This window comes from Berghia stephanieae, chromosome 14 (assembly GCF_034508935.2).
Source record: "Berghia stephanieae isolate SIO BIC M18660-M18661 chromosome 14, UCSD_Bste_1.3, whole genome shotgun sequence".
NCBI lineage: Eukaryota > Metazoa > Mollusca > Gastropoda > Nudibranchia > Aeolidiidae > Berghia > Berghia stephanieae.
Window position 1 is genome coordinate 23,687,348 of NC_088373.1, and position 12,500 is coordinate 23,699,847.

Sequence of the window (12,500 nt, forward strand, 5' to 3'; positions counted from 1 at the left end):
AAAGTGTTAACCAATAATCACAATACAGAATAATTAAAACCAACCAAAAAAAACAGTAATTATTTGTTTCAAATGCATACACCCGAAACGCCCATTTCATTGGAATTTTTTCTAGCATATCCTTACTATTCGGATTAATCCAAAAGGTATTTTTTTTAAAAATCAAGTGGTGATCATTTTGGTCCTTTTAACTGGATTTCCATCTTTAATTTATATTCTATTCGTAGAATTGTTTTTTCGTAAAATCTAAAATATTGTATAATCTTGATTAATTTTTTCAAAAGAATTGATTTCTAATTCTAAGACTTATGATCATACATATTGTTAACATATCAAAAGAAACAAATGATTCAATCGGCATGCTTTAAGAGTTCTTTGGTTTTTTCTGTATCAATGTTTATTAGACGTAGAAAGGGTCACTTTTTGTGCATATGTTTCTAGTTGAAACATATTCTTCATAAAAGAAAAGTCTTTGTATCTTTTAATCACATTTAATAGTATATTCTTTTGATTGTAGAACTTCCAACGGCTAAGATTACCAATTGTCCAATCTATGAGAACTCGCCTTCAAAAGATGAGAGGTGGATAGGAGTTGGAGGACCTAACGATCCAATTGTCTGTGGCTGCAATGTGACCGACCCAGGATTTCCCATAGAGCTGACCATGGCCCAGTGGGTTGACGGGGAGACAGGTGATGTGATCAGTCAAGCTTTCCCTGTGGCTGGACTAGACTATGCCAGTCAGGCAGGAGGTATCATATGATTATGCTTATGAAATGTTAATTGCTTTTCATTTATAGGATAAATGGAATCATATGAATTGGTTATTATAGTATAAATAAAACTGTGATTTATTGTCTTCATAAATATTATAGTCATGATCATCATGAATATGATCATCATCCACCTCCTTCTCATGTTCCTCCTCATCCTATCATTATTATTATTATTACTATTATTATTATTATTATTATTATTATTATTATTATTATTATTATTATTATTATTATTATTATTATTATTATTATTATTATTATTATTATTATTATTATTATTATCATCACTATTCATCTACTCTTCCTCCTCCTCCTCCTTATCGACAACATAATTGTTGGATATAAATTAATAATTTAGGGACCTAACTGTGTAGATACCTTTCTTTTATTTTATTACTTGGAATTACTTCCAATTAGCTTCCCAATTAGTCATTATTAGAACTCTTTTGTTTTTAATGTTTAGTTACGTTAGATGTTTTTTTTACACAATAAGTTTTGTTTTGTGAACCACGAGATACTCCTTGAGTGTGAGAATAGACTGAATAAAATTTGTATTTGTAAAGAAAGACTGAAATTGTTTGATGATTACAATTTTTTTCTACCTGGTGCCGAAACCCTGGGACGTTGAATGATACGCTTGGATCGTTTAAAGATTGATATTCGACGTTTGAATTTGAGAAAAACCTTTGCCTTGGACTTGGACTTTCTGCTTTGTCTCTTTCACTGAGAAGAATCCGTATCCGATGAGAATGCTAGTTTGTTGATTTATAAATTATTATTCAAAGTTTGCTTCATTGAAAACCTTCTTTGATTTGTATTTGATTGATACTGATTTCGTGAGTCATATTATATTTGGACTTTGAAACAATGGGCTGCGGTTTGTTTATTTAAGTTCCGCTTTATGTCTCCATAATTTAAACTTTGGAGTGAGTCAGCAGTGATTCATCATGGATGAAGTCAAAAGGAAGAGAATTGCAGCAAAAGGTTGGTTGACTAGAGTTTGTAACATGTTAGAAGAACTTTTAGACAAACAAAATGTGTCGGAACTTGCAACTTTTGGTCTCAATTGAAGGATTTCAAAATAGACTAAGAATTTTAGATGAAGTGCGATGTGACGTGGAGACAATCATAGAAATTCAAGAACTCGAATCGGATATCGAAAATGCTTCGTTGTTTAGAGAACAGAAACGTGTATTGCTTTTAAAAGCAAAAGAATGTCTAAATAGAATGCAGAAAGAAAACAATGAGGATTCTTCACCAGTCCATTCACAACCTATCCCTGGTCATTGTGTAAATGCAATGAACACAAAGCTGCCAAGCTTGGAGCTACCAAAATAATCGGATGATTACGTAAACTGGCAACCAGTTTGGGACAAATTTACTACAGTGGTGGATGCTTCAAATATTCCTTGTGTAAATAAATCTACATACCATCAATCGGTTCTTACGGGAGAGGCAGCCGTTTCAATAAACGTGCTGTCACTTACAAGTGATAACTATCAGACAGCAGATCGTTTCGGAAGACCGGAGCGTATAGTTTTCAGTCACGTTCAGAAATTGATGGGGCTTATTTCAACTCATGGTACAGTTGATGGATCAGCAACCAGCTTGTGGAAACTCCATGATGATATAATGGGAAATGTGCGCAGCCTCGAGAATCTCGGCATTGGAGGTGGCATTTATGGTGTCATTCTTACCCCCCTCATCTTACATCAGCTACCAGCGATGATCCGCATGGAGTGGGCCCGTATCGGGGAGAGAAAAGATGGGAATTTGGATTTTCTTCTGTCTTTTCTTAATGAGGAGATTCGGGGGCGTGAGAGATGACAGACCTTTGGTAAAAGAGACCAGCCGCCGAACGACAATTGTGTTGCTAAATGTGATCTATAAGTCTGACTGAGAGCATGACTCATTCTTCTCATTGTACTGAGAGGGATGTTATAATTTCAGGTTTGCCTTAGATAACGGCTGGTTCTTCTCACCCAGTTATGTACAATAATAACAGTGGCCAAACTACATTAATGCTATGTATAAAGGTTCCTGTTAAGGGACAGGACATATATGTATTGTTTGATCCTGGCAGCGACCGAACTTGCATAAAATCAGCAACAGCTAAGAATCTGGGGTTTTGCTGCCAATGAAAGTCAGAAAGAATGTACTTTGTTTAAACTCTCTGTTGGGGGTGTGGAATTGAGCCTTTTGGGGATTGACAATATCTGTAAACCTATGTTGCGATCCCAGGTTCCTGGAAAAATTATGAAGGATTGAAGAAATATTCCTATTTATGAAAGATTGGATAGGAATAATTTGATTAGGGTAGACATTCTTGTCGGTCTTGACGTTTACTGGTCATTGGTTGACAGGAGTATTTCTCCTATTGACATTTCTGAGGTGTTGGTAGCTCAAAAGACAAAGTTGGGATGGATGGTGTCAGGAAGCTATGCTGGTTCTACTGTTTCAATCCTAGATAAGACATCCCTTTTCTGGGTGCAAGAGCCTTCAGAAGCCACGGTAAAGAAATGTTGGGAACTTGTTGCAATACGGATTGGTGGGGAGAGCACATCAAGTTTGAAGGGTTCAGAGGTATTTGATAACTTTTGTTCTGGGGATTCAATGAAAGATAATCGGTACATGGTGGGATTGCCCTGGAAAAGCTGTGAACATAAGGACATGTTGGTCAACAATGTAAACTCATCACATAAGAGGTTGGCTGGTCTAAACAGAAGATTGGATTCAGACCCGGAGTTGAAAAAAAGATATGATGATGTATTTGTTGACTTTGAACCACGAAAGATGATAGAAGAGGTAAGTAAATTAGAGACTGATAATCCCGTTTATTATTTGCCACATAGACCTGTGGTAAGAGAGGAAAGCCAGTGTACCAAAGTTGGGCCAGTATTCGATGCTAGCGACAAGGGTGAGAATGGGGTCTCACTAAACGACTGTAAGGAGATAGGTCCAAAATTGATTCCATATTTGACAGAGATTATCTTGCGCTTTAGACGCTGGCAGTTTGATTTAGCTGCTGACATCCAGAAGGCCTTTCTGCAGATAGAAATTCAGGAGGTTGACCGCGATATTCATCGTTTCTTGCTAGGCACACATGGCAATCAGGTAAGACATATACGGTTCAGACGTGTGACATTCGGAAATGCTAGCAGTCCCTTCATGTTAAATGCCACTTTGAAATTCCACTTATCTAAAGAGAAAGACACTAGAATCATAAAGGAATTGAGAGACAATCTTTATGTAGATGATTGGCTCACCGGTTCTAATGATGAAGCCGATTTGACAAAATTGATGGAGAAAGCTGACACTGTGATAAAATAGGGCAGTTTTCATTTGACAAAATGGGCTTCTAATAGTCTAAATGTAGGTGTTAGTTTGGGAAAAGCCATCCATAATGCTACAGATTCGGATAGATCTACTCAAAAGGTTCTAGGAGTAGGTTGGGATACAAACAATGACTCGTTTTATTTCAGTTTCTTATCTGGAGTGACCCTTATGATGTTCTCAAAATGAAACCTCTTGGGAATAATTGCAAGGATTTTTTATCTTTTGGGATTCGTACACCCTTTAACTGTAGCACTGAAGATAATATTTCACGAAGCTTGGAGGGAAGGTTACGAATGGGATGCTATTCTTCCAGGGGAAATTCAACAGGAACTTGAGTGTTGGGTGTCTAGTCTGGAGACAATTTGTCAGTGGAAGATTCCCCGTAGATTTTCCAGGGCTTGGTCTTCTCTAGATAAGATTGAACTGGTAGTGTTCTCCGATGCCTCAGAAAAGGCTTATGGAAGTTGCGTTTATCTCATTTCCATAACTGATAACCACTTGGATGCTTGCTTGGTTATCTCAAAGGTAAGAGTTGCTCCTCATAAAAAGGTTACTCTTCCTAGACTTGAACTTTTGGCGGCCTTGTTGGGTGCCAGACTGTTGCAATCTGTTAGAGATGCCTTGCAATTGCCTGACAATATTTTCTATACATGCTTTACCGACCCTATGATCACTCTGGGTTGGATAAAGGATGAACCCTCTAAATGGAAACAATTTATAAGAAATAGAGTGACAGATATACAAAGCTTGACGGATTGTGACATATGACGGCATTGTTCAGGTAAGGACAATCCTGCTGATTTACTTACCAGAGGGGTGAGTTTCCAGTTGCTGGCTTCTTCATCACTATGGTTGAAGAGACCCGAATGGTTGTTGACTGAGTCTAGTTGTTCAGTCAATGATGCAACCAAACCAAAGCATGGTTGGTTGACTATCGGGGATACTGAATTAGAAAACACTGAACCCATTTGCTCAATTGTGTCTTCAGATACATGTCTCATAGATTTTGATATGTTTAGTGACTTAGGAAAACTTGTAAGAGTCACTGCATATGTTTTTATATTTATAAGGAAAGTGAGAAGGTTGAATGAAGAGAAAGAATCTGATTACCTGAGAATGTAGTGTTCAAATTGATTCAAATGAACCATTACAGAAAAGATATCGATGAGTTGAAAAAGGTGGGTGTAGTAAAAATGGGATCATCTCTGTTAAACCTTTGTCCCTTTATTGGAGAAGATGGTCTTCTGAGAGTTAAGGAGAGATTATACAATGCTCAGATTTTGTCATATGATGAGAAACACCCAATTATTTTGCCTAAATGCCATGTTTCGTTACTCTTGGTGAGATTTCACCAAATTAAATTGAAACATGCTGGTGTGAATTTGCTGATTACTTCTTTACGATGTAAATATTGGATTGTTTCAATTAGACCAATTGCTAAGAGAGTTGTAAGATTTTGTATTAATTGCCAACGCCACGACTCTAGATTGCTTGATCAATGCGTGGGACCTCTTCCAGCAGCCCGTATTACTTAATCACCTCCATTTTTTGTTGTAGAAATTGATTATGCTGGTCCTTTGTTTTGTTCTGATATTCCTGGAATAAAATTGTACATATTGTTTACATGTGCAGTCAGAAGAGCTGTACACTTAGAATTAATGGATTGTTTAACAACTAATGACTTTTTGCTTGCATTAAAAATATTTTCTTCAAGGCGAGCTATGCCTTCTGTGGTGTACTCAGACAATGCTCAGACATTTAAGAGTGCTCAAACATTATTGACTGAACATCCGGGACATGATATGTTTAAGTGGCAGAGCCAACCTGCTTTGACGCCTTGGTGGGGAGTTTTTATGAACGTATGGTTCGAACCATTAAGTGAAGCCTTCGTTAAACATCTGGGAAAAGGTATATTCATAGGAAAGAACTCGAGACAGCCTTGATTGAAATTGAGGCTTGTATCAATTCACGACCTCTGACATACACATCTGACAATGATACCTATTTGATACCTTCACATTTTTTTGATGGTCGTGGTTTTCCTCTCTCTCTCTCTCTCTCTCTCTCTCTCTCTCTCTCTCTCTGCCAGAAGTGACTAGTTTGAATCAAGTTTTAGACCTTTCTACTTTGCTTGCCTACCATGTGTTGTTGCTTGATAAGTTTAGGGAAACTTGGAGATCTGAATATCTTAGAGCATTACCTCTCTTGCGGGGTAAACTGTCGAACACAAAATTGAAAGTTGGATCTATTGTTTTGATTCAAGATGAAAATAAAAAGGGATTATTGTGGGATCTTGGTAAAGTTGTTAAACTTTTTGAGGGTTTGGACGGTTTTGTACGTGCAGCTATAACAATTTCTAAGAGAAACTGTTTAGTAAGGCCTGTTCAAAGATTGGTATTGTTAGAGTTAGACAACAGTGACAACTTTAACATGGATACACATGAAAACTTAAGTGTTCATGAGGTGCCACAGGTCCAGGAAATTCCTTTTCATTTAGACTCTAAGGATGCTACTTCTGCTGCTGAAAGTACTGAAAGCACGAATGTAGAAAAACCAGGCTCGGTGAGTGAGGTCATACGTTGTCCTTCTACTTCTACTGACTCTCACGAGGTGGTTACCCGTAAGGTATCACGGTCGGGTGCAGTAATCAAAAACCCTAAGATTCTAACTATGTAACTTTAAGTTTAAGTTTAAAACTTAATGATTAGGAATGTTCTTGTTACTTGGCCAGGAGCCTTTGATTTATGTCCTTGTGATTGCAAAGAGTAAAATTACGATAATTTGTGTCTCTTGCAGATATTTTTTCTTTCTCTTTTTTTTTTTAAATTTCACGATTACCTTTTCCTTTAGTACTAATATTTTCACTAAGTACGTACATTTAAGATTATTTTTGTTGCACCTGCATTGCTATTGTTACATTTGGATAATCATGATGTATGTTCTTTATCTAGGTAAATCATTGATTTGACAATTGAAGACTTATATCTTAATTTGTAGCATTCGTGTTATAATACTGTTCCTCGGTATTGATTGTATTGAAGTTCTATTATACTTTTATGTGTGGAATGTTTGGATGATGATATTAAGTATGCATTGAAAATGGTACTTGGACTTTGAAAACATGATAATCATTTGTTCGCAAGTGGTCTTTATTTATACTGTTCATGGAATTATGAGAAGTTTAGCTTACGATTTATGTGGACATTTGTTTGAAAAGTCCAGGTGGGGAATATGTTGAATATATATATATATATATATATATATATATATATATATATATATATATATATATATATATATCAATAATTTAGGGACCTAACTGTGTAGAAACATGTTTTATTTCATTACTTGGGATTACTTCCCATTAGCTTCCCAATTATTCATTATTAGAACTATTTTATTTGTAATGTTTAATTACGTTAGATGTTTTTTTTACACAGTAAGCTTTTTTTTGTGAACCTAGAGGCACACCTTGAGTTTGAGAGTAGACTGAATAAAATTTGTATTTGTAATGAAAGACTTTCGAACTGCGTCTGTTTTGTGGCCCCGTATATCCTTGGTTGTATCTTTGTGTTGCTGAGGAGAAATCGGATTATTCGGAGCTCGTCTTCGTCTACTATGTCTGTTAATATCTCCAAAAGTTTTCCTCTGTCGATCGTATCAAAGGCTGCGGACATATCGATTCCGGTTATGGTTATGGATATGTTTTCTTTGAGTGCCTTTGCTGCCAACCATTTATGTGTCCATACAACGTCCGATGTGCTTCGGTCTTGGCGAAACCCGCTTTGGCTATGTGATAGTTATTTTTCTATTTTCGGTCTAATTCTGTTGAGGACAATAGTTGACAGTGTTTTTCTTATGGTATTCAGTAATAATATTGGGCGCAGGTTGTTTACGGGTCCTTTCGTTTTTCCTGGTTTTTGTATTGTAACTAGGACACCGCTGTTTATGTCCCAGTCTTTGTGTGTTGAGAATGTTTTGTTCATTATGTTTGCAATGCTCAGATCCAGGGAGAAGGAACCGCATTTCAGCAATTCAGCGGGAATTTCATCTTCGCCTGGGGATCTGTTATTGTTTAGGCACTTTATGCTATTTCTAACTTCAGTTGTTGTGATGCGGTTGTTTAGGTCTCTAGGGTTTCCTGAGAAGGGCGATATTTGTGAGACTTGTTTGCGAAATTTCTGCTGGAAGTGGTCAGTTACAATGTCAAGGATATCGTTGGGATTTGTTGTCTGTTTGCCAAATTTATCCTGTAGTTTTGGGTTCTCGAATGGTTTTCGGTTCAGAGATTTCGTTGCTTTGAACATAGACGATGCGTTATTTTTGGAATTTTCTATGTCTTCCACTTTTTTGTCTAATTCCTCGTTTCTGTGTTTTATTGTATGTGATCGAATTGAATGCAGTATTTTGTTTCGTTTCGTTTTCAGGTTTATTATTTCTTCCGAGTCTTTCGTGTTTTGTATCCTGATCCTAAGTTCTTTTTGTTGCCGCGATAGATCGTTAATAGCGATGTTAGGCGTTCGATTTGGTTTGTTCTTAGTTGTATTAATAGAGCCTGCACTTTCTTCCCCCGCATATTTCATTGCGGCTTGCGTCTCTTTCCATTCATTGTTTGGATTGTTGTTTTGCTTTATTTTCCGTAGACCTCCAAGTCAATGCCAATAAAACCGAATTTACAACAATATCGAGGAACAAAGAGGAATGGAAAAGAACAAAGAAAGTCGGCTCACTAATTGGAGACACCGAGGATGTACAAAGAAGAAAACAGCTATCAAACGCCGCACTCAGTAAACTCACCAATGTATGGATTAGAGGTGACAAAATAAAGAGAAAAACCAAACTGAAACTGTACCGCGCTCTTGTAAAACCGGTACTTCTGTATAACTGCGGCACTTGGGCGTTGACAAAATCCGAAGAAGAACATCTGGATGCCTTCCAACGCACACAGCTAAGAAGGGCACTGGACATCAAATACCCAAAAAAGATCTCAAATGAATCACTCTATAAGATCACAAAAGAAAGACCAATCTTTCTTGACATTTTACAACGACGATGGCAATTTTTCGGTCACATAATACGTAGGGACAAAAACATACCAGCTAACCAAGCCATGTCGGGATACTTCTAAAAACACGGGAACCTTTTCAGAGGAAGACCGATCACAACACTCCCTGTGATCCTAAACAAAAACCTCACAACACTTGGACAAAGCATTAATCTCATAACGGCAGGGGACCTTGAAAATCTGAGGACCCTAGCAGAGGACCGGCAATATTGGAGACACCTCACACAGGAAATACTGGAAACAGCTAAGGCGACCGGATCTATCGGTCGAGACGCGAAAGGCATCTAAGTCAAGTAAGTCAGTCAATGAAAGACTGAAATTGTTTGATGATTACATTTTTCTACAATAATGATTAAGAGAATAATCGAAATGTGTTGTCATAAATTTCACATTAGAATTATTAAACCCAGCTTATTTTTCATTTTCCGTTGATTAATAAATATCATGGTAATTCTCACTTTGTATTTCCATAACTCAAATCTTGAGCTGTTGATATTAGTTGTACTATTTTCTCACATATATTTAATTACTTTGGTGGATTTTAGATTGAGCTAGATTGCAAAAGTAAAATTAACAAGTGAAAACTCTTGAAACTAGAGAATTTTGAAACCAAAGTTATCCCCCTACCCCCAAATGTGGCAAAGGGATACAATAAATAAATTTATATAATTTAGACTTAAATGTAATTCTTTATAGTCTATATAACACATTTTCTTTTCCATATGCTGCTTTGAGACGTTAAACCTGCAGAAATAGGAATGGATTCAGATTCTCAACATTCCTTTTATTCTGATCTACATCGTCATCAACATGTCCTCTTTAATACGCTTCTCATTATGCCATATTATAATAAACGATATATTATTTGGTAAAAAATGTGTGGATTTCTTTTCAGAGAATTCAAAAACATTCACATGTCAATCAAATAACTCCTCCTCCTCTTTATCATCATCATCATCATCATCATCATCATCATCATCATCATCATCATCATCATCATCATCATCATCATCATCATCATCATCATCATTATCTTTATCATCATCATCATAATCGTTAACATCTTCATCATCATCACCATTTTTATACTCCGCATCCTCCTACTCATCGGCAATATAATCATCAAGATAACAATCGAATTTCGTTGAAATAATTTTCACACTAGAATTATTAAACCCCTGCTTATTTACTACTCTCCGTTGATTAATAAATCGTAATGTAATTGTCACTATTTATCTCAATAACTGAAATATTAAACCGTTGATACTAGTTTGAACAACATTCTAGTCAATATTAAAAAACCCGCCACACTTTGGTAACATTTAAATTGAGCTAGATTACAAAGTTAAATTAATTAACAAATAAAAACTCTGGAAACTAGAGTATTTTTAGACCTAAGTTGTTTTATTTCCCCAAAAGTGGCATAGACATTCAAATGAAGGTTAAATAAAATAGAGTTAAATGAATATCTTTATAATCTATATAACACATTTTATTTTCCATATGCTATTTTGAGACGTTGAACCCGTATATATAGGCATGAATTCAGATTCTCAACATTCCTTTTACTCTGATCAACATCGTCATCAACGTGTCCTCTTTAATAAACGTTACATTTATCATACACCGCCTACATTTGTTTCTCATTATGTCATATTATAATAAACGATACATTATTTGGTAAAATATGCGTGGGTTTCTTTTCAGATAATTCAAAAACATTCACTTGTCAATCAAATAACTCGGCTGGAATTTCAGAGAATAAAGCAAGTTTTCAAATATTTTATGCCTGTAAGTATGGAGATTAATTAAATACAACAATTATCTTTTGCTTTTTTTTATACTCACGGACATGTAAAAAGTGAATCATAAAGAATGTTTGTATAAAGGCCGCTGTATTTTTTTTTTAAAAATGTGTATGCATATTTTTAATTTTGACTTAATGTTTGATATTTCTATTAAATAAAAACTTTAAAATGGTTATTTTCAAACATTCATCATCGTTGTCAATATAATCTTTTTAATTTTTATTTCCTCTGATGACATCAGATGGTCCAGATAATGTGAAATAGGACTAGACCCAAATGTTACTACAATAAATCTAGTGAGATTTTACTGTGAGGTAAACACAACCTATGTTTTCCCTGGCTACAACACATCGTTCAGAATACTCCAAGACGAGACAGCGTATAACGTCAGTGATGAAGAATTCCACTCAGATATAAACATCACACGAACATTCTACGATATCGACGTGAGGGGCAGGAAGGGTAATCTGACAGCTGAATGTTCTGTAAATAACAGTCAGGCTGCTTCTGTTGGAGTAACTGCTGCAATGACATACAGGCTTAAAGGTGATTTCTATTTATCAATCCTAATATTCATCCCCCCTTCTCCTCCTCCTTCTCCTCCTCATCCTCATCCACATCATCATCATCATCATCATCATCATCATCATCATCATCATCATCATCATCATCATCATCATCATCATCATCATCATCATCATCATCACAACCATCACCATCATCATTATCATCATCATCATCATCATCATCATCATCATCATCATCATCATCATCATCATCATCATCATCATCATCATCATCATCATCATCATCATCATAATACCCATTACTACCATCCTGGTTACAGAGCAATTATTATTGCTATCATCTTATTTTTATTGTATAGAATCGCTTATACACAACTCTAAAATCTTGTATAATCATGATTGAATTGGTTAAAAACATTGACTTATAATTCTAATTAATTTCAACTCATATTCTGATTACTTATAATTACGATGATATCATATTCAAAATAACCAATGATTCAATTGGCATGCTTTGAATATTGTTTGGTTCTTTCTCTATCAATATTTATTATTTTTCGTTTTGCTCAAAATTGTCTGTATATGTATATGTTTGAAACTTATATTTTTAAAATGACAACATAAAAAGTAACTTTTTTGTTCAATTTAAGAAGTATTTTGTTTTGATTGTAGTACTTCCAATGGCTGAGATTAGCAATTGTCCCATCTATGAGAAATCGCCTTCAAAAGATGAGAGGTGGATAGGAGTTGGAGGGCCCAACGATCCAATTGTCTGTGGCTGCAATGTGACCGACCCAGGATTTCCCATAGAGCTGACCATGGCCCAGTGGGTTGACGGGGAGACAGGTGATGTGATCAGTAAGGCTTTCCCTGTGGCTGGACTAGACTATGCCAGGCAGGCAGGAGGTATGATATGCTCATACTTTTAAAGAAATCCTGTATTCTACTTTTTTTCTTGGAAATTAGCTCTTGACAAATATATAATATAA

At 35.8% G+C, this 12,500-nt stretch overlaps 2 protein-coding genes across 2 annotated transcripts in view; both read left to right on the forward strand.

The window, feature by feature from the left end:
* The window catches only part of LOC144960012 (uncharacterized), a 39,017-nt gene extending 26,737 nt beyond the window's left edge, over nt 1–12,280 (forward strand). The window contains exons 6-9 of the mRNA XM_078892954.1: nt 518–751; nt 10,884–10,967; nt 11,226–11,530; nt 12,184–12,280. Of these exons, the coding sequence (XP_078749080.1) occupies nt 518–751; nt 10,884–10,967; nt 11,226–11,248 (341 nt within the window). The 3' untranslated portion in view covers nt 11,249–11,530; nt 12,184–12,280. The remainder of the gene's footprint in view (nt 1–517; nt 752–10,883; nt 10,968–11,225; nt 11,531–12,183) is intronic.
* The window catches only part of LOC144959546 (uncharacterized), a 38,809-nt gene continuing 38,500 nt past the window's right edge, over nt 12,192–12,500 (forward strand). Inside the window, exon 1 of the mRNA XM_078892161.1 lies at nt 12,192–12,417. Within this exon, the coding sequence (XP_078748287.1) occupies nt 12,192–12,417 (226 nt within the window). The remainder of the gene's footprint in view (nt 12,418–12,500) is intronic.